The sequence below is a fragment of the Erythrolamprus reginae genome, chromosome 8 (genome assembly GCF_031021105.1).
Source record: "Erythrolamprus reginae isolate rEryReg1 chromosome 8, rEryReg1.hap1, whole genome shotgun sequence".
Lineage (NCBI taxonomy): Eukaryota > Metazoa > Chordata > Lepidosauria > Squamata > Dipsadidae > Erythrolamprus > Erythrolamprus reginae.
Genome location: NC_091957.1, coordinates 11,935,970 through 11,959,019, shown reverse-complemented (window position 1 = coordinate 11,959,019; position 23,050 = coordinate 11,935,970). Strand labels below are relative to the sequence as shown.

Below are 23,050 nucleotides of genomic sequence, written 5' to 3'. Positions count from 1 at the left end.
GCTACTCTTCAAAGGGATCTTGACCATGTAGCTGAATGGTCTAACAATTGGCAACTTCAAATCTCAGCCAGGAAATGCTCTGTCTTACACATAATAATAATAATAATAATTAATAATAATTTATTAGATTTGTATTAGATTTGTATGGGCAAAAAGAATCAGAACACAAAATACAAACTTGGTGGAAATGAATTTGTAGCCGACCTCCACTCTGTCAAAGACCTGGGAGTAGTCATACCCAATGACCTTAGTGTCAGAGCCCACTCGAACAACATTGTCAAAAAAGCATTAAGAGTTGTCAATCTAATCTTTCTCAAAAAAAACACCATTGAATTGCTAGCCAGAGCTTACAAAACTTTTGTCAGACCAATTGTAGAATACGACTCACCTGTATGGAACCCGCATTGCATAAAGCAGTGTTTTTCAACCAGTGTGCCGCGAGACATGGTCAGGTGTGCCGCGAAGCTCAGAGAGAAAGAAAGCAAGAGAGAGAGAAAGCAAGAGAGAGAGAGAAAGAGTGTGTGAGAGAGAAAGAGAACAAGAGAGAAAGAAAGCAAGCAAGAGAGAGAGAGAAAACAAGAGAAAGAAAGAGAGAGAGCAAGAGAGAGAGAGAAAGCAAGAGAGAGAAAGAAAGCAAGAGAGAGAGAGAAAGAGAGGGAGGGAAGGAGAGAGAGAGAAAGACATAGAGGGAGGTAGGGAGGGAGAGAGAAATAGAGCAAAAAGAGAGGAAGGAAGAGAAAGAAAGAGGGATGGAGAGAGAGAAAGAAAGAGGAAGGAAGGGAGAGAAAGAAAGAGGGATGGAGAGAGAGAGAAAGAAAAAGGAAGGGAGAAAAAGAAAGAGGGATGGAGAGAGAGAGAAAGAAAGGAAGGAAGGGAGAGAAAGAGGGAGGGAGAAAGAAATGGGGAGGAAGAGAGAGAGAGAGAATTTTTTTGTCTAAACTGTTTGTAGCCGCCCGCCCCCCCCCCGCTCAATGTGCCCCAGGGTTTCGTAAATGTAAAAAATGTGCCACGGCTCAAAAATGCTTGAAAATCACTGGCATAAAGGACATAAATACAATCGAGAGAGTCCAGAAATATTTCCCAAGAAGAGTCCTTCACTCCTCTCGCAACAAAACACCTTAGAAACTGGTTAGAAAATTTACAACTACGTCACCTCCTATCTGATCTAACAGTAGTTCATAAACTCATAAACCAAAATGTCCTTCCTGTTAGTGACTACTTAACCTTCAACCACAGCCACACATGAGCACGTAATAGATTCAAACTCAATGTCAACCGCTCCAAACTAGATTGCAGAAAATACAACTGCAGCAATAGAGTGATCAACGCCTGGAATGTGTTACGTGACTCTGTTGTTTCTTCCCCCCAACCCCAAAATCTTCAACCTTAGATTGTCTACAGTTGACCTCTGCCCTTTTCTAAGAGGTCTGTAAAGGGCGTGCATAAGAGCACCATTGTGCCTACCATCCCTATCCTACTGTCTTCTTTTATAATTACTTTCTACTTATGTTACGCTTATACAAGCTACAATCCTCTACTTCTTCCACAATAAAATAAATAAAATAAAAATAAAATACTGCCTGGCTTAATGATGCTGAACCCCCAAGTACATGACCTTCTCTTGGCCAAGTTCCAAAAATTGAGGGCTCCAGCAGTTAGAGAAAACCAGCGTTATGTTTATACAACCTACAATCCTATACTTGTTTGACTAACTAACTGAATGAATGACTGAAAGACTGAATGAATGAATGAATGAATGAATGAATGAATGAATGAATGAATGAATGAATGAATGAATATTTTAACATAGAAACATAGATTGACGGCAGAAAAAAGACCTCATGGTCCATCTAGTCTGCCCTTATACTATTTCCTGTATTTTATCTTAGGATGGATCTATGTTTATTCCAGGCATGTTTACATTCAGTTACTGTGGATTTACCAACCAAGTCTGCTGGAGGTTTGTTCCGAGCATCTACGATTCTTTCAGTAAAATATTTTTTCTCACGTTGCTTCTGATCTTCAGATTGTGCCGTCTTGTTCTTGGGTTCACTTTCCTATTAAAAACACTTCCCTCCTGAACCTTATAGTAATAATAATAATTTATTAGATTTGTATGCTGCCCCTCTCCGCAGACTCTTATTTGACCCTTTAACATATTTAAATATTTCGATCATGTCCCTCCTTTCCCTTCTGCCCTCCAGACTCTACAGATGGAGTTCATTAAGTCTTTCCTGATCAGTTTTATGCTGAAGACCTTCCACCATTTTTGTAGCCCATCTTTGGACCCATTCAATGTTATCAATATCTTGTTGTAGGCGAGGTCTCCAGAACTGAACACAGCATTCCAAATGTAGGTACAGTGGTATCTCTACTTACGAACTTAATTCGTTCCGTGACAAGGTTCTTAAGTCGAAAAGTTTGTAAGAAGAAGCAATTATTCCCATAGGGATCGATGTAAAAGCAAATAATGCGTGCGATTGGGGAAACCACAGGGAGGATGGAGGCCCTGTTTCCTCCCTGGAGATTCCTAGAGAGGCCCCACGGAGGTTTCTCCCTGCCTTTTCTGGCCCCGTTTCCTCCCAGGAGATTCCTAGAGAGGCCCCACAGAGGCTTCTCCCCATCTTTTCCGGTTACAGTTTCGGAGGCTCGGGTTTGTAAGTGGAAAATGGTTCTTGGGAAGAGACAAAAAAAAACCTTCAACACCCGGTTCTTATCTAGAAAAGTTCGTAAGTAGAGGCGTTCTTAGGTAGAGGTACCACTGTATTCCAAATTTAGGTATGCGTGTATTGATATGTGAATAGAATTGTGGACACAATAAAATAAAAAATTGCAAAAGCAAACAACCCAAAAATCGGGTCACTCTGGACTGCTATTAGCGCTAAATCCCCGAGGGAGACTCACCTGGGCAGGTGAGCTTGACTGTGGCCTCCTGGACGCTTCTTTCCACCTCTAAGATGTCATCTCTCCAGTCAAAGATGAGGCCTTCCCCGATGGAGACACAGGAGCGGATTTTCTCCACCTGCTCCGGACTGAGGAACCTCCCCCAAACTTGGAGGTCGGTGAGATTCCCGCTGAAGGATTCCTTCTCCTTGAAGGCGCCCCCGAGGGAGTCCTGGTCTTGACCGATGATGAAGGTCCCGTGGCCGTCAAGGGCTCGCGAAGGGGCCAGTCCGGAGGCCGAGGCCTTCTGCTTCCCGTCGGCATAGATGACCCACGTGCCGTTGGGCTGCTGCCACGTGACGCAGAAGTGGTGCCAATCCGTGTCGGTCCGGAAGACCGGCAGGTAAGGGGAGTGATGGCCATGGAGGATGATGGCGAACTTGACGAACCGGTCTTTGTCGACGATGCCGCGGAGCTGGAATTCGTTGGTGAAGGCCGGGACCGCGTAGGAGAAGATGGTCGAGACCTCGGTGGCCGTGGGGTCCCACTGGACGTGGGCACAAGCGCTCACCGCGGCCATCGCCGGGAAATCAGCCTGGACCTTCACAAACTTGGTGTCTGTTTTATTCCCGAATATCAGGATGGAGGGGGAGTGGACGCCTAGAAGGGAATTGGTGCAAAAAGGAAGGTGAGGAGCATGTTCGGGAAAGGAAATTAAAAAGAAAGGAAGAGGAGGAGGAAGGGGAGACGCAAGAGGAGGAGGAGGAGGAGAAAGAGAAGGAGGAATAGTGGGGAAAGGGAAGAAGTAGTGAAAAGGGGGAGAAAGAGTAGAAGAAGGTGATGGAGGAGGAGGAGGAGGAGGAAGAGGTGGACGAGGACGAGAAGGTGGAGGAGGAAAAGGAGGAGGAGGAAAAGGAGGAGGAGGAAAAGAAGGGGGAAGAGAAGGAGGAATGGTGGAGAATGAGAAGAAGTAGGGGAAAGGGGGAGAAAGAGTAGATGAAGGTGATAGAAGAGGAGGAGGAAAAGGAAGACAAGGATGAGAAGGAGGAGGAGGAGGAGGAAAAAGCAGACAAGGAAGAGGAAGAGAAGGAGGAATGGTAGGGAAGGAGAAGTAGTGGAAATGGTGAGAAAGAGTAGATGAAGGTGATAGAGGAGGAGGAGGAAGAAGAAGAGGTGGATGTGGATGAGAAGGAGAAAGAGGAAGAGGAATGGAGGGGAAGGAGAAGAAATAAATAGTAGAAAAGGGAAGAAAGAGGAGAGAGATGAAGGTGATAGAGGAGGAGGAGGAAGAGGAGGAGGAGGAGGAATAGTGGGGAAGGAGAAGAAGTAGTGGAAAGGGGAAGATAGATGAAGGAGAAGGGAAGGAGGAGAAGACTGATGAGAAGGAGATGAAGAAGGAGAAAGAGTGAAGGAGGAGAAGCAAGGGAGAAGGATGAAAGGATAGATGGGAAGAAGCAAAGAAGGAGAAGGAGGTCTCTTGAACCAGTTTTGATAAGTGACCAGCTTTGACTCCAAGAAGGGATCAAGGCCAGATCCCTTCCAGAACTATTGGCTTACAATCCTCTCCCTCCCTCCCTCCTCTGAACTAGGTTCCAAAGGATCACACCTACCACCTCAGGACTTCTCAGTCACCACCGCCCACCCTACAGTTGCAGCTCATAGATGGGGCTCTTCTACTCACGCCTTTGCTTTGGCTTCTGCTGCAAGAGTTCCTTGTCGTCTAACCAGACGGCACTTTGAAGCTCCCCGGAGAGGTTTCGGGCCAAAGAGGACAGCTCATCCTCCCAACTCTCCGAGGGAAACTGAGCGAAGCGCTGCCGGCAGTAGATGTTGGCGTGCCACCAATCCATCAGATCGGATACGTATTCGTAGACTGCTGTTGGGGTCTCGATCGCCAGTGGGAAGCGACCGGAACCTGGAGAGAAAAAAAAATCAATCGGGCAGAAGTGGGGTTACAGGAGGGGTCCCAAACTCTGCAGCTATGACAACCAGTTGCACATTGGAATGAGTAGCAAGGATGATGATGATGATGGAGGAAGAGAGAAGAAGGGATGATGAATGGTGTGGTGGGCATGGAGAAGGGGAAGGGGAAGGGGAACAAGAGGAGGAAGAAGGAGGAGGAGGAGAAAAAGAAGAAGAAGAAGAGATGAAGGAGAAAAAAGAGCATGACGATGGAGAATGAGAAGGAGTGATGATGATGTGATGGACATGGAGGAGAAGAGAGAAAAGAAAGAGGGGAAAGAGGAACAAAGACATAGAGAAGAAGAGAGAGAAGAAGTAGGAGGAGGAAAAAGAGGAATGATGACTATGAAGAAGTAAGAGAAGGGATGGTGATGATGATGATGTGGTGGACATGGAGAAGAAGAAGAGGGAGATGAATGAGGATGATGATGGAGAAGGAGGAGAAGAGATGATAGTGGTGCTGATTGACATGGAGATGCAGAAGAAGAAGGAAAATGGGACATGATCTTCTTGCTTCTCGAGAGTGACCCAAATGTCTCCCTAGGTCCCTTTTTCACCAACTACATCTGAGAACTGAGGGCCAGCAGCGTTCATGCCCTTAGCATTCCGGTAGCGTATTACAGCGTGCACTTCGCACTTGGCGGGAAACGGAATGAGGACGCTCATCTCTAACGTTTCCCACAATGCCAGTCGATGACCTACTGACCCCTGGCACTGCTCGGTCTCTTCCGCTGGCTTCCCGCTACGCAATAGTCATACCAACTTCCTCCGCGAACATTGAACATTCCCCGCGAAAGCTACGTGCCTTGGAACCTTACTTTCCAGATAACCCTTGTAACAACTGGCAGGAGTCCTTGGGGGGTTGGGGGGAAGCTGACCACACCCTTCGTTTGGGGGAGGGGTATTTCTCCCCTCCCCCAAAGGCCGGAGTGGGGGAGGAGCTTAATCCGTTTGCAAGACTGGCATTTATGGACATGCGTCAGTGGAGACCTTTTGTAACGTGGTTTTCGGCAGGTATGGTAAAGGCCAGCGTCTTCCTCCAGGAAAGGATGACCTGAGGGAAGAAAAAAAAATCAAGTTTTGAGACCACCCTCTGCAAAAGGAACCCCCCCCCCTCACCTTTCTCTATGGTTGCAAAATGCAAGTTCCCAAATTCTGGATTTTCCCCAGCCGCAAGAGAAGGAAGGACGCCTTTTAAATGTTATTCAGGGATTGGTGAAGGAACCGAGGAAATGATGAGCACAACTGATAAGCACAACAGGCAAGGAAGGGCCTCTGAGTGTGTAATAATAATAATAATAATAATAATAATAATAATAATAATAATAATAATAATAATGCAATGACTCTGGCATAAGCCAGTGAAAGTGGTCCCAGCATGGTACCACACGAATCCCAGCGACCGATAAGGTCCCACAGAGTTGGCCTTCTCCGGGTCCCGACGACAAAACAATGTCGTTTGGTGGGCCCCAGGGGAAGAGCCTTCTCTGTGGCGGCCCCGGCCCTCTGGAACCAACTCCCCCCCCCGGAGATTAGAACTGCCCCCACCCTCCCTGTCTTTCGTAAACTACTCATGACTCATTTATACCCTCAGGCATGGGGGAGTTGAGATATTCCTTCCCCCTAGCCTAGGTCATTACTAGTTATGATGGTATGTTTGTGTGTATGTTTGATTTTATAATAAGGGTTTTTAGTTGTTTTTATTATTGGATTGTTACATGTTGTTTTTATCATTGTTGTTAGCCGCCCCGAGTCTACGGAGAGGGGCGGCATACAAATCCAATAAATTATTATTATTATTATTAATTAATTATTATCTCAGCTGCTAATCTGGAACCCAACTGGAAATAGCAACGACCCCAAAAGCCAAGGAGATTGGGGGGAGAGGGTTGGCTTCTTCCTTCCTTCCCTCCTTCCTTCCTTCCTTCCTTCCTTCCTTCCTTCCTTCCTTCCTTCCTTTCTTTTTTGAAAAGCGCCAAACTCACCAAGAAGCTGAGCAGGATCCCAGCTCCGCAGCAGCTCGGGCAGACTTGCCTAGGGGAAAGCGCCATCTCCGTCCGGGAGTTAGGAAAAGGCTGCCTCTTTCGAAGAGACCAGGAGGATTCCAGCAGCGTTGCCTTCCAGTCGGGGGGCCGCTTTATCTGACGGGGGGTGGGAGAGAGCCAAGGCATTCAGCCAGTTTCGAGGCAAGGAAAGGGGCATCCACAGCCCGGCCGTCGGAACCACTAGGCTGTGGCACACCCACGGCCCTCCGGCTGTCGCTTTGCCTTCTTCCACCCTCCCGCGCCTGGAGAGGGCTGGGGCTGTCGCTTAGCCCCCCCTGGAAATCGCGGAGACCTCCACCCACCCTTCAGCCTTACGGGTGACCTCCCCTGAATCCGAAAGAGCGACGGAGATGCTGCGCGCAAAACTCTCCAAAAGCGCTCGGTCTTTTTTTCAAAACGCCCCGGGTTGCGATGGGAGTGGTTCTCGACCTCCCCACACCCCGACTACCAGGAGAGATCTTGTCTCTCCGGGCAGCCAGAAGCTCCGAGAAAGCCCCCCCCCCCCATCCCGCTCTGAAACCTCGCGCCCCGCCGTCGAAGGAGACCTGGTGACACGCCCAGGGCGCACGCTTGCAGAGTTGGTTTCTCCAAAGCGCGAAAGAGGGACGGTCCGAGGATCAACGGCGTCCCAAGTCTTCGGGGCCGGCGGGTGGGCTCGGCTGATGCATCTCCGAGGCGGCGGCGTCTCCCACCGGCGGTGGGCGAGATGAAAAACGGTGGAGACGCGCCCCCCCTCCCACGCGAGAACCGGCTAACTCTTCTCTTCCTCGCCTCCTCCGCGCCCCCTCTTCCCGGCTGCCCAGCCAACGGGAGCCGGGAGAGGCAAGGGCACAAAAGGTTTCCCCCCCTCCCTTCCTCCTGGGCAAGGACCCAAGCAGGGAGGGGTCGCCCCTGGTGTGATTCACTGGCCGGGAAAATAGCAGCCGGTTCCCAGGCTTTGCGTGTGTGGGTCGCGTCTTTGGAGTGGGCTCCCTTCCCACAACCGGCAGGAGGAGAAAAATTGGAGGAGGGTGGGAACGCCCCCCTCCCCCACAGGGGTCCTTAGGAAACCTCCCGACTCAGCAGGAGAACTTGCTTTCTTGGAAGGGGGGGGCTCCCAGATGGAAACATCCGAATGCTCCCCCTGAAGACCTGGGTGGGTAGGTGGGTAGGTGGGTGGGGACTGCCTGCCATTGTCAGAAATGATGTAGGCAGGAGGACCAGGAAGAGAAGGAGGAGGAAGAAGAAGAGGAGGAGGAAGAGGAAGAAGAGGAGGAGGAAGAAGAAAAAGAAAAAGAGGAGGAGGAGGAATTGTGGGGAAGGAGAGAAAGAGAAAGATGAAGGTGATAGAGGAGGAGGAGAGGGAGGAAGAAGAGAAGGAAGAAAAGGAGGGGGAGGAAGAGGAGGAGGAAGAGGAAGAGAAAAAGGAGGAAGAGGAGGAGGAATGGTGAGGACAGAGTAGTGAAAAGGGTGAGAAAGAGAAAGATGAAGGTGATAGAGGAGAAGGAAGAGGAGAAGGAAGAAGGGGAAGAAGAGGAGAAGGAAGAAAAGGAGGAAGAAGAAGAGGAGGAGGAATGGCGGAAAAGGAAAAGAAGTAGTGGAAAGAGGGAGAAAGAGAATGCCTCAAAATGCCCAACCTGAAGATCGGGTGGGGGGAGTAGCCCCTTCTTTTGGAGGACACTGAACTGCCATTGTCAGAAAAGGTGTAGGTGGAGTCTCCTGTTTGGGAAGGGGGGGTTGGACTGGATGACCTACAAGGTCTCTTCCTACTGTTATCCAAAAAGCCAGAGCTAAGTCCCAAGTGTGCTTCCAGCCAGGCCAAAGGCGGAACTTGCACCAACTCAGGAAGCTCAAACGGCCCAAGGAGCTGCTAATCCAGGTCTACAGAGGAATCACTGAGTCTGTCATCTGCACCTCTATAATTGTCTGGTTTGGTTCTGCAACCCAACACAGGGTAAAGTGAACTTAGAGGAGATGATATATGACAGAAAGAAAATATATATGATAAGTGAGAGAAAGAAAAGACAATTGGACAGGGGACGAAAGGCACACCAGTGCACTTATGTACGCCCCCTTACTGGCCTCTTAGGAACCTGGAGAGGTCAATCGTGGAGAGTCTAAAGGAGAAGTTTCCAAACACTTTCCAAAGGCAGCCCCATGTAGAGAGCGTTGCAGTAGTCGAACCTTGAGGTGATGAGGGCATGAGTGACTGAGCAGAGACTCCCTGTCCAAGTGGGGCCACAACTGGTGCACCAGGCGAACCTAGGCAAACGCCCCCCTCGCCACAGCTGAAAGATGGTGCTCTAATGTTAGCTGTGGATCAAGGAGGACGCCCAAGTTGCAGACCCTCTCCGAGGGGGTCAGTAATTCCCCCACCACCAGGGTAATGGACGGACAGATGGAATTGTCCTTGGGAGGCAAAACCCACAGCCACTCCATCTTGTCACATATATATAAAAATAAAATAAAATAAATAAAAACCCATTTGCTTCCCTTCTAAATTATGAGGTTTGTTTGGGGGAGTTTTTATGTTTTGCAAAAAGACAAATCTCGCCCCAGGAAGATGGGTCTGGGGGTGGGGATTTAAAACCAGCATCCCAGGAAGAGCGGTTGGGGTTTAATCTTTCTCTTCCAGTTGCCTCTCATTGTCCAAGCTTGAAAAGAGCAGCCGGGAGACCGTTTCCATTAATTTCAGGTTTTATGTTTTCCCGTGACAAGTATATTGTCTGCCCAAGAGAGGAGCCATTGTGGCCCGTTGTGGCAGGACACCAGCTGTTGATTCAGTTTTGGGTGGGGTGGCGGTGGAGACTGAGGCAAGGGAGCGGTGGGCACGGCTGGATTCTTTGGTGCCCTCTTGCTTAAGAACGGAGTAACCTAGGAGTTTCTCCAAGGGGTAGGAAAAATGAGTTCCCCTTGCCCACATTCTTCTCCGACAGTCAAGAGTGCCCAAGGAAAGATGCCTCCCCTCTCTAATAGTTGTTTTAAAATAGGCACTGCTCGAAAAAATAAAGGGAACACTTAAAAAACAGAATATAACTTCTAGTAAAGGAAGCAACACTGACTGGTGTTCTGTCGGGGTCTCTGGTAGACTCCTCCCAAAAATTCACAGGTACAAATTTCACACACACACACGTTTGAAAATTCAAAACAATGTTCTTTATAATGAAAATTCACATAAACTAAGCCCTCTTTTGGTATAGCAAAGAGCACTCGTCTCCAAACAAACTGGTAATTTGTACAAGTCCCTTATCAGTTCTGTGATACTTAGCTTGCAGCTGTGAGGCAATTCACAGTCCTTCTTCTTTCACAAAGTGAAACACACTTTGCTCTGGTTTAGTTTCAAAGCGGGGGGAAAATCAGCACACAAAAGGTCAAAGTCAGTAAAGCAGTCACGAAACACAAAGATAAGATAATCCTCCACAATGGCCAAACCCACAGGCTGCTATTTATAGCAGCCTCACTAATTACCACAGCCCCACCCAACCACAGGTGGCCTAATTTTCTTTGATAATAATCCCTCAGTTGTTGCTGCCTATGCATCGCTCTCCGCATGCGTGGCTGTATCATTAACTCTTGTTCTGAATCCAAGGAGGAGCTAGATAATTGATCTCCTTCTGAGCTGTCTGCCACACTCTCCTCCTCCCTGTCACTCATGTCTTTTTGGTCAGAGGAGCCTTCATCAGCAGATTCCACCGGGGGCAAAACAGGCCTGCAGCATGTGGATGTCTCCCCCACATCCACAGTCCTTGGGGCAGGAACTGGGCCAGAGCTAACCACAACAATTGGCAATCAATTTCACGTGCAGTTGTGCAAAAGGCATAGTGGTGCAAATGAAATATTCAATGAGAATATTTCATTCATTCATACATACCCCACCACCAAATCGGAGGTGTTTCTTGTATAAACCATTTTAACCCAAGAGCAAAGTATCTATTTACATATTGTAAAGTGATTCCAATTTATTCCTTGTAGCTTGGTCTCGGATTCTACTCATCATGTATCGTCTTACCTTGTCCTATCATCCCATCAGCTGCCTCAAGTCAGTTTCATTAACCAAATTCATCCTTTTATCCATAATCTCAAATTGAATGTGGTCCACCATGTACCGGTACCAATTTTGCATTGTCCATTTTGTTGCATCCTTCCAACCTAAGACTATTACCACCTGAGCGCTTTCTATAGCTGCTTGTTTTATTTATCTAAACGAATGTTTGTCTGGTAGTGGGCACAATATACAAAACACTTGTTTTATGTTGTGTGAGTTTTATATTGTAAAAAATCAATAAAAATATTTAATTAAAAAAGAGAATATTTCATTGATTCAGATCTAGGATGTGTTATTTGAGTGTTCCCTTTATTTTTTTTAGCTCTGTGTGTGTGTATGCATATCTATATCTATATATATTTATTATTATTATTATTATTATTATTATTATTATTATTATTATTATTATTATTATAGCTTGACTCTCTCTCCTTTGTGGCAACCCCTGAGATATTGGAAGACTGCTATCATGTCTCCCCTGGTCCTTCTTTTCATTAATCTAGCCATGCCCAGTTCCTGCAACCATTCTTCATATGTTTTAGCCTCCAGTCCCCTAATACTCTTCTCTGCACTCTTTCTGGAGTCTCAACATCCTTTTTGCATCGTGGCAACCGAAACTGGATGCAGTATTCCAAGTGTGGACTTATCAAGGCCTTATAAAATGGCATTAACACTTTGCGTGATCTTGATTATATCTCTCTGTTAATTCAGCCTAGAACTGTGTTGGCTTTTTTGGCAGTTGCTGCATACGGCTGGCTTCTATTTAAATGGTTGTCCAGAAGGACTCCAAGATCTCTCTCAAAGTTGCTACTGTTGAACAAGGTACCATGTATACCAGGGGTGGGCAATTAATTTTGCCATAGGGCCGCATGAGACATTGGGATGGTTTCAGAGGGCTGGACTACTGTATATTATTGGGTAGAACTGAGTTAATTATATTATAATTATAAATTATAATTAGATGGTGTTGTGGTTGGCTCTGGCCCAGCTCCTGCCCCAGGGAATGGGCAGGTGGATGCAGGGGAAAATTCAACATGTCACAGGCCTGTGTTATTGCCGACAGAATCAGTTCAGAGTTTAGTTTCCTTGGACAAAGAAGGTGGGAGTGACTCGGCAGAGGAGGGCTTGGCACACTGCCCAGGCAGTCAATCTCCCTTATCTTCCATTGATTCAGATAATGACGTTTTGGACCCACGCAAGCGCAGAATTATGCGTAGAAGAGACCAAGTAAGAACATATTACAGGAGATAAGAGCAGCCACCTGTGTTTGGGTGGGGCTCCAGTAATTAAGGCTGCTGCTATAAATAGCAGCATGTGCGTTTGGCCGTTGTGGAAGAATATCTGATCGGAGTTTGTCAGGAATCCTGTGTTTTCTGGACTTTGTTGCTTTTTTCACGCCTTGGAAAACAAAGCAGAGCAACGTGTGTGTGTGTGTGTGTGTGTTTGTGTGTCTCACTTCATTGGAAGAAGAAGGGGTGTGAAGTTTCTTCACAGCTGCTAGCTAAGTACTTAATGACTGCTTAAGGGAAATTGTACAGACTACCCGGTTGTTTTGGGAAGAGTGCTCTTTGCAATACAAAAAGAGTGCTTAGTTTGTTTTGAATTTTGTGATAAAGAACATTGTTTTGAATTTTCAAACGTGTGTGTGTGTCTAAAATTTATACCCTTGAATTTTTGGGAGGCTCCTATCAGAGAGACCGGCAGAACAGATATTATATTATATTATTATATATTATACAGTATATTATATTATATACTGTATATATAATTATATATTATATATTAAATCTTGAACACCCAGTTCTTATCTAGAAAACTTGGAACGACCTCCCTGGGCCAGTCACAGACAGTGGGTGGGCCGCATTCGGCCCTCGAGCCGCATTTTGCCCTGGTCTGATGTATACTCTACCTGTACATATTGTTTTTCCTGCCTAAATGTAGAACCTAACACTCAAAAGAAAGCCTGTGAAACAGAACAGAGGTAAAAATAACAGGATAATTTAAAAGCAAAACAGAACAATGCAAAGGGACACAATGAGAATACATCAATATGATAACCAGAAAGATGGATGAGAGGAAAGGCAGAGAACATTAGATAATTAAAAAAATGCCTCCCGGGTTGAAATTTTAAGTTTTTCACCCACAATGTGTCTCTCCTTCTGAGCTCAGGGCAGGCAGCGGGCCCATCACCGCCATAAATCTTGCCCTCTTTCTTCGTCTCCAAAGAAGACAAATTCTTGATTCACTTGGTTGCTATTTGGCAGCAGTAAAAAAGATGGGTTTTTGACTTTTGCCTGGCCAGTCGCCTGGTGCTTGGTCTAAAAAGAGAGAGAGATTTGTGTGTCTCAATAGGGAAGAAAAGAACTTGGGTGGGGTGGGGTGGGGGCAAAGATCAAATCCCGATGGAAAATCCCCAATCGTTGTCCATTTTGTTCTCCTTTGGCAGATCCAATCCTTGAATACAGCTCCTCCGTCTGGAACCCCCACCGCATTTTGGACGTAAACACTCTAGAAAATGTCCAGAGATACTTTCCGAGAAGAGCCCTCCACTCGCAACAGAATCCCCTACGCAGCTAGACGTACAGTCCTCGGTTTAGAAAGCTGAGAACTACATTGCCTTAAACATGACCTAAGCATAGCCCATAAAATCACCTGCTACAACGTACTTCCTGTCAATGACTGCTTCAGCTTTAACCACAACAACACACGAGCCCACAACAGATACAAACTTAAACCCCTCCAAACTCGACAGTAGGAATTATGACTTGAGTAATCAAGTAGTTGATGCATGGAACTCACTTCCTGACTCTGTAGTATCATCATCTAACCCCCAAAACCTTACTTTACCCTCTCTCTCTCTCTCTCTCTCCCCCCCCCTCTCTCTTTCCCCAGGCTGTACAACTGTACAGGGTGTTCTAAATTCTTCATTCCATTATTCTCTCCTCTTCTACTCTATCTATCTATCTATCTATCTATCTATCTATCTATCTATCTATCTATCTATCTATCTATCTATCTATCTATCTATCTATCTATCATTTGTCTATATTATCTATCCCTCTACATCTATCTGCTTCTTTCTATATATGTCTCTATTATATCTACAGTGTTACCTCTACCTAAGAATGGTTCTACCTACGAACTTTTCTAGATAAGAACCGGGTGTTCAAGACTTTTTTGCCTCTTCTCAAGAACCATTTTCCACTCACAAACCCAAGCCTCCGAAACTGTAACCATAAAAGGCAGGGAGAAGACTCCATGGGGCTCTCTAGGAATCTCTTGGGAGGAAGCAGGGCCGGAAAAGGCAGGGAGAAGCCTCCGTGGGGCCTCTCTAGGAATCTCTTGGGAGGAAACAAGGCCTCCACCCTCCCTGTGGTTTCCCCAATCACACACATTATTTGCTTTTACATTGATTCCTATGGGAAAATTTCTTCTTCTTACAAACCTTTCTACTTAAGAACCTGGTCACGGAACAAATTAAGTTCATAAGTAGAGGTACCGCTGTATATCTATCTACTGATCGATCTTTGTAGTTATCTATCTATCATCCATCTATCTCTACCGTGTTTTCCCCAAAATAAGACCCTGTCTTATATTTTTTTTAACTCTGAAATATATGCTTGGCTTTATTGCCATGCACTCAAAATCCTGATTGGGCTTATTATCAGGGAATGTTTAATTTTGGGGAAAACTGCATCTCTCTCTCTCTCTCTCTCTCTCTCTCATATATATATATGACGGTCTTGGTATATTCGGGTTTCTTCCCGTGTAGGATTTAGAAATTTCTGGCGACGTTTCGACAAGGTCCCACTCGTCATCTTCAGGCTGGTGCTTCTGTCCTTGTTCTAGGGTGAACACAAGGACAGAAGCACCAGCCTGAAGATGATGAGTGGGACCTTGTCAAAACGTCGCCAGAAATTTCTAAATCCTACACGGGAAGAAACCCGAATATACCAAGACCATCATACCTCTACGAAAACACACACACACACACACACACACTTATATATATATCTTTTCGTAGATTTTCATGGGTACAGGTATGACGGTCTTGGCATATTCAGGTTTCTTCCCGTGTAGGATTTGGAAATTTCTGGCGACGTTTCGACGAGGTCCCACTCGTCATCTTCAGGCTGGTGTTTCTGTCCTTGTTCTAGGGCGAACACAGCGAGACCTGAGCTGCCTTCCTTCTATAAATACTGGTGGCTGGGTGTGGTTTGATGGCTCAGCAATTGCTTGCTGTGTAGCAACTTCCTGGTGAGTCAGTGGGGTAGCACCTGGGGTCGTTGATGACATATACATATATATCAATTATCAATGTCTATCATTCTCTCTCTCATCTATCTCAATCACCAACATTTGAGTGCCTGGGGTGTCTTATTTTGCGGGGAAAGAGGGCATTGGAGTGAAGAAGGGTCTAGGTCAGTCCGTCAGCTTCAAAATAAATAAATAAATAAGGGCGGTGATTTGAAATGTCAGCAAAAAAATTAATAATGTCATTTTGTAAAACCTCTTAGAATAAAATCAACATTTCCGGAAAGCTCTCAATTTGCAAGCAAATTATAGGTGGGATAAAATGGGATCTGTGCATTCCAGGATTTCGCTCCTTGGTGTAAATGTAATTAAAGTCTCTCTCTCTCCTCATTTTTCAGCCTTGCTCCCTTGAGTGTCTCATTAGGCCTGCAAAAGGTCCCTTCAGACAACCTCACACCTTGATTATTAAGCACCGTTTAATGATCAGCTGCCGGTCCAGCTGGCCAGGAGCGATAAGATAAACCGGAAGCTGAAATGTCAACTTGACGCTTAGTGAAAGGGCCATGTTGAGCTGAGGGCGCATCCCATTCGTCTGGCCAATTTTATCATTTCTTTCTGCCGAAGAAAGGCAAGGCTGCCATCTCCTGGTCTCCAGCTACCCTCTTTCGCTCTGGTTCTCCAGAAACCGATGGACAATGGTTCTCAACCTTTCTAATGCCACGACTCCTTTAATACAGTTCCTCATGTTGTGGTGACCCCCAGCCATAAGTCTAGCGCCAGTTCTCCCAACAGAGCTTGACAGGAAGGCCAGAGGGACACGCCCACTATCAACGCCTGATTGTAAAAATATATTCCAAGGTGCCAGAGTAGAAGCTTTAGTTCCTAACACCAGGGGAAATTGGTCTTTTCCCATTTGGTCTTAGGCGACATGGAATTTTTTTTCCCCTGAATGCCATCCCTCTGCTAAACAAATAATTCCCTCAACAAACCATTCACTAAGTCTGCATCTTAGTAAATCTTCTCATTGTTGCCATCGCCCCTCTCTTCCTACTTAAGACTGTATGACTAAGTTTGTTGCTTCTACCCTTGCAATTTATATTGACTGGTTCCCAATATGATTTGCTTATTTCTACCTGTAATATTAGGAAGCGTTGCACCTTATGATTCTTAACAAATGTATAGAGAACCCTCAAAGAACACATCCTAGATCTGAATGAAGGAAATATTCTCATTGAATACTTTGTTCGGTACAAAGTTGAATGTGCTGACAATATGTGAAATGGATGGTCAATCAGTGTTGCGAATCCCAGCGACCAGTTAGGTCCCACAGAGTCGGCCTTCTCCAGGTCCCGTCAATTAAACAATGCCGCTTGGCGGGACCCAGGGGAAGAGCCTTCTCTGTGGAGGCCCCAACCCTCTGGAACCAACTCCCCCTAGAGATTAGAATGGCCCCCACCCTCCTTGCCTTTCGTAAGCTTCTTAAAACCCAACTCTGCTGCCAGGCATGGGGGAACTGAGATACTCTTTCCCCCTAGGCCTTTACAATTTTATGCATGGTATATCTTGTATGTTTGGTTTTATAATAAGGGTTTTTAACTGTTTTAATATTGGTTTGTTATATGCTGTTTTTATTACTGTTGTTAGCCACCCCGAGTCTACGGAGAGGGGCGGCATACAAATCCAATAAATAATAATAAAATAATAATAATACTGTAATAATAATTGGATAGTTTGATTTCACAGAAGTTTGATTTACTTGGAGTTATATTGTGTTGCTTAAGTGTTCCCTTTATTTTTTTTGAGCAGTGTATATATATGTATATGTTCAAATTTGTAAAGAACTGATCAAGAAATAGAGGGAGACCAGGATAGATCTATTTCGAGCTTTTTAGCTCTCGTCAGCTAGCCATACTCTCATAGGATTCAAACCTGGGTTCTAACCACTAGGCCACAGGCGCTACTCACTTTTATCAGTTGAGCCAGGGAAAATTTAAATGTTTTTCGGTCACATCACCTGGCAGATCCGAAATATGCTGCTCAGAAAAAATAAAGGGAACACTCAAATAACACATCTTAGATCTGAAGGAATGAAATATTCTCATTTAATACTTTGTTCTGTACAAAGTTGAATGTGCACAACAGCAGGTGAAATTAATTGTCAATCAGTGTTGCTTCCTAAGTGGACAGTTTGATTTCACAGAAGTTTGATTTACTTGGAGTTATAATATGTTGCTTATGTGTTCCCTTTATTTTTTGAGCAGTGTATATTATTTTCTTTTTTTAAAAAAAATATTTTTTTATTATTTTTCATTAGACAAACAAAAACAAACAACATTTAACATTTCAGGAGCTACCATTGCTCCTCTTATCACAGAAGTCTGACTAATACAACCCCCCCCCTAACTATAGTCAGATCAATACAGAAATATAACACACATATACTACGTTCTTGTTAGATTTAACTCTGTATTCTTTATGTTAACTAATTTTCTTATCTATAAAAATATCAAATACTTAAACTAATATTAAGATATAAAAAATAACACTTTAAAATTTATAATATTGCGAAAATACTCTATATTTATGTTGTTTTTAAACTATTACATTCTATATATCATTATCTTGTTATAGATTTTTTGAAATTCACTTATTTGATATAACTTAAAAAAGAAAACCCTGTCAAATTTATTTCTAAATGTTCTCTCATATATGCATACAGTTAACATTCAAATTAATATGTTCAAATAGTTATAAATTCTTACTTATTTAATTTTACCACCATTTTTAAAGTTCCACCATTTATATACTTTGTCCCATGTTTTATAAAATTCCATTTCAGTTTGGTTATTCAAAAGTTTTGTCATATTATCTAATTCTGCACATTCCATAATTTTTTTAAATACTTCTGATTCAACCAATCGTATCACCTGCTTCGTGTCTGATAAAATTCTATGTTGTCTCTTTCCTGATGTTCTAGGGTCATCTTTTGTGAGCCATTCCAAGTTCTCGGAGAGGGGCGGCATACAAATCGAATAAATTATTATTATTATTAATTATTATCTTATCATTTCTGCCATCTCGTGGGTTTTAGTTGTGCTTCATTGTAACAGATAATTGTATATTTTGGAAATAATTTTGCCTTCTAGGCCCTTGATGGATGTATTTCATGGCTGCCTAGGCAGGGTGAGCAAAGGAGCAGCAGGGGGCGCTCTCGCCCAGCCAGGGAGCCAGCCCAGCCTTACCTGCCCATCTGTTGGAAAGCATCCTCTTACCTGGGAGGATAGGAAGGGAGGTAAAACAATAATCTGGTGGCATCTGCTTCCTTCTTCTGGACCAAGTGGGAAATAAAACCGTCGTCCCTTCTAGCGAAAACCTGCTGCTTCCGTTCCCCTCTGGATGTCAAGCCACCAACTGCTCAAACGTTTTGGATGCCAAGCCGTATCTGATGCCCCTCGATCAGCCCCTGGAGGCAGCAGTTTAACTTCATCAAGTGAACACAAAATGAGGGGGGGGGGAGAGGAAGGACGGGAAAACACAGCCCTTGAAAACCGTGTCAAAGCCGGACAGTGTCTTGGCCAGCCACATCTCTTCTGCTAAACTGGACACTTAGAAACATGAGAAGATTGACGGCAGAAAAAAGACCTCCTGGCCCATCTAGTCTGCCCTTATACTATTTCCTGTATTTTATCTTAGGATGGATCTATGTTTATCTCAGGCATGTTTACATTCAGTTCCTGTGGATTTACCAACCACCTCTGCTGGAAGTTTGTTCCAAGGGTCTACTACTCTTTTAGTCAAATAATATTTTCTCATGTTGCTTCTGATCTTTCCCCCAACTCACCTCAGACTGGACCGAACCCCGAACCCGGAAGTTCGGCAAAAGTTCGGGGCTCGGGAGGCCACTGGGAAGCCCCCCAGCCCGGCTGTCACCTTTTAAAACAGCCGGGCGGCTTCCCAGCAGCCTCCCGAAGCCGAACGCCAAACCCGAACTTCTGGGTTCAGCTTCGGGAGGCCACTGGGAAACCCCACCGCATGGCCATCACCTTTTAAAACAGCTGGAGGGCTTCCTAGCAGCCTCCCGAACGCCGAACCCGGAAGTTCGGGTTTGGCGTTCGTAACACGAAAAAAGTTCGTAAGAAGAGGCAAAAATTTTCTGAACCCCGGGTTTGTATCTCGGGTTGTTCGTATCTTGAGGTACCACTGTATATATATGATGGTCTTGGTATATTCGGGTTTCTTCCCGTGTAGGATTTGGAAATTTCTGGCGACGTTTCGACGAGGTCTCGCTCGTCATCTTCAGGCTGGTGTTTCTGTCCTTGTTCTAGAACGAACACTGCGAGACCTGAGCTGCCTTCCTTCTATAAATACTGGTGGCTGGGTATACAGTAGTCCCTCACCTATCGCTGGTGTTACGTTCCAGACCTGGCCGCGATAGGTGAAATCCGCGATGGGGAATTTATCGACTGATAGTACTTATTTAAGTATTTATATTGTAATTGTTTGGTAAGTTTTCATTGTTTTAAGTGTTTATAAACCCTTCCCACACAGTATTTATTTTAGATACAGTATTTAAATACAGTATTTACAATTTTAGATATATTTTTTTTAAAAAAACCTGCCGATCGAGTTCGGCGGGCTGTTTAAATCTGCCGATCGACTTCCTCAGAAACCCGCGATGAAGTGAAGCCGCAGTAGGTGAAGCGCGATATAGCGAGGGACTACTGTATATCCGAAGACAACAACAAAGAAATGTCTTTAAATTATTTTCCCCAAACTCGGTGCTTTTGGACAGGAACGGGACTGACCCAGATTCTGACCCAAGCCTTTGACAGGTGGGAAAGGACCAATCAGAACCTCCAAGTGCTTTTCAGCTATTCCCAGGGAATAACTGGGGCGGGTTGCAAAATCAGCAGCTACTCCGCTAAATTAGTTGCCGAAGGCTTCGAAATACCGCAGCTTATTACACTGCAAAGCCTCTCTAATTGAGATGGAAGTTCTCCTAGCCACAGGGACCCCAGGAAGGCACTGAGCAATGTGCTGCTGCTGTGTGCGTGTGTGTGTGTGTGTGTGTGTGTGTGTGTCTTTGCAGCTGCCTAGCTCTGTCTTGCATTATGGGATATTTTTCAGAGATGTAGCTTTGGGGTTTCTTCGATTGGCTGACTGATAAGCAGATGGGGGGAAAGTTTGGGGTTGCCCAGGATCTGGAAATAAGGAGCCCACAATAGGAGCTGTAGCATATTTTGAACCCGGGACCTTGCCAGAATGGGTCCCACAGAGTTGGCCTTCTCCGGGTCCCATCGACTAAACAATGTCGTTTGGCGGGCCCCAGGGGAAGAGCCTTCTCTGTGGCGGCCCCAGCCCTCTGAAACCAACTCCCCCCGGAGATTAGAATTGCCCCCACCCTCCCTGTCTTTCGTAAACTACTCAAGACTCACTTATGCCACCAGGCATGGGGGAGTTAAGATATTCTTTCCCCCTAGGCCATTACAAGTTATGCATGATATGTTTGTGTGTATGTCTGGTTTATAATAAGGGTTTTTAGTTGTTTTATTAATTGGATTGTTACATGTTGTTTTTTATCATTGTTGTTAGCCGCCCCGAGTCTACGGAGAGGGGCGGCATACAAATCCAATAAATAGTAAAATAATAATAATTTCATTTTCTTAATCAGGAGGCCAACCAATCCTGGTGCTGTTGCTGGTGTTGCCTTCTGGGGTGGGCTGTCTCTGGGTTTGTGTCCTCCATCCAATTCTTGCCTGAAATTACACCTCCTGTACTTAGCCCTCCCCCAAGGTATTTTGGACACACCAAAAATACTCAAGAAACCGGAAGAGAAGAGGGAAGAGAATAATGAAGAATTTAAAACAGAACAGAATAGTGGAATGTAGAATGGAATGGAATGAAATAGAACAGAACAGTGGAATGAAGAATAGAGTAGACTAGAATAGGGAATAGAATAGAAAATAGAATAGAATAGAGGAATGAATAATAGAGTACAGTAGACTAGACTAGGGAATATGGAATGGAATGGGATGGGATGTGATGGGATAGAGTAGAGTAGAGTAGAGTAGAGTAGAATAGGGAATATGGAATGGAATAGAACAGAACAGAACAGAATAGTGGAATGAAGAATAGAGTAGATTAGACTACACTAGGCTACAATAGACTAGGGAATAGGGAATGGAATGGAATATATACTCATAAAATAGAATGTAGAATATAGAGAAAGGAATAGAATGTAGAATATAAAGAATAGAATATTCTTTATGTTCTACATTCCATTCCTTTAGAATTCTGCACTCTAAAAAGGAAAGCCGAGCCGAGACCAGTAATCCAGGAAGTGACAGCTGCCGGTCAGCTGGAGCTGCGGATGCATCTTCGTTTCTGTCGGTGGAACTGCGTTCCACCCCGTCCTGCCTGCTGCCCACCCCTGCATACATACAGTAGATGTAGACATAGAGATGGATGGATAGATAGATAGACAGATATAGAGAAAGATAAATAGATATACTGTGTATATATGTACTCATGCACACAATCTCATACACATACACACAAACAATGTGTGTGTGTGGGTATGTACACTGCTCAAAAAAATAAAGGGAACACTCAACTAACACATCCTAGATCTGAATGAATGAAATATTCTCATTGAATATTCCATTTGCACAACCGCAGGTGAAATTGACTGTCCATCAGTGTTGCTTCCTAAGTGGACAGTTTGATTTCACAGAAGTTTGATTTACTTGAATAGAATAGAATTTTTATTGGCCAAGTGTGATTGGACACACAAGGAATTTATCTTGGTGCATATGCTCTCAGCGTACATAAAATAAAATATACATTTGTCAAGAATCATGTGGTGCAACACTTAATGATTGTCATAGGGGTCAAATAAGCAATGAAGAAGCAATATTAATAAAAATCTTAGGATATGAGCAACAAGTTACAGTCATACAGTCAACATGGGAGGAAATGGGTGAAAGGAATGATGAGAAAAACTAGTAGAATAGAAGTGCAGATTTAGTAGAAAGTCTGACAGTGTTGAGGGAATTATTTGTTTAGTAGAGTGATGGCGTTCGGAAAAAAACTGTTCTTGTGTCTAGTTGTTTTGGTGTGCAGTGCTCTGTAGCGACGTTTTGAGGGTAGGAGTTGAAACAATTTGTGTCCAGGATGTGAGGGGCCAGTAAATATTTTCCCTGCCCTCTTTTTGACTTGTGCAGTATACAGGTCCTCAATGGAAGGCAGGTTGGCAGCAATTGTTTTTTCTGCAGTTCTGATTCTCCTCTGAAGTCTGTGTCGGTCCTGTTGGGTTGCAGCACCAAACCAGACAGTTATAGAGGTGCAGATGACAGACTCAATGATTCCTCTGTAGAACTGTATCAGCAGCTCCTTGGGCAGTTTGAGCTTCCTGAGCTGGCGCAGAAAGAACATTCTTTGTTGTGCTTTTTTGGTGATGTTTTTGATGTTAGGTGACCATTTTAGGTCTTGAGATATGATAGAACCTAGAAATTTGAAGGTCTCTACTGTTGATACTGTGCTGTCTAGTATTGTGAGAGGTGGAAGGGTGGAAGGGTTTCTCTTAAAGTCTACCACCATTTCTACGGTTTTTAGTGTGTTCAGTTCTAGATTGTTCTGGTCACACCACAAGGATAGTTGTTCAACTTCCCATCTCTATGCGGATTCATCATTGTCTCGAATGAGTCCAATCACTGTTGTATCATCTGCAAACTTCAGTAGTTTAAACCCCTAAATTACCATTTCCCATTCCCTTAACAACCATTTACTCACCATTATTACTGGTACTCACCATTGAATAAGACACTTAGTGATCTTGATATTTATAAACATAGTTATTTATTAACAATAATTATTTTTTTTG

General features: G+C 44.5%; 1 protein-coding gene across 1 annotated transcript in view; it reads right to left on the bottom strand.

Annotated features, from left to right (window-relative positions):
* ADGRD2 (adhesion G protein-coupled receptor D2) overlaps window positions 1–15,733 on the bottom strand; it is a 72,885-nt gene extending 57,152 nt beyond the window's left edge. Inside the window, exons 1-5 of the mRNA XM_070759610.1 lie at window positions 15,626–15,733; window positions 6,831–6,986; window positions 5,403–5,481; window positions 4,565–4,798; window positions 2,905–3,543 (exon numbers count right to left, since the gene is read on the bottom strand). Coding sequence (XP_070615711.1) covers window positions 2,905–3,543; window positions 4,565–4,798; window positions 5,403–5,481; window positions 6,831–6,986; window positions 15,626–15,733 — 1,216 coding nt within the window. The remainder of the gene's footprint in view (window positions 1–2,904; window positions 3,544–4,564; window positions 4,799–5,402; window positions 5,482–6,830; window positions 6,987–15,625) is intronic.
* Window positions 15,734–23,050: the final 7,317 nt, after the last annotated feature.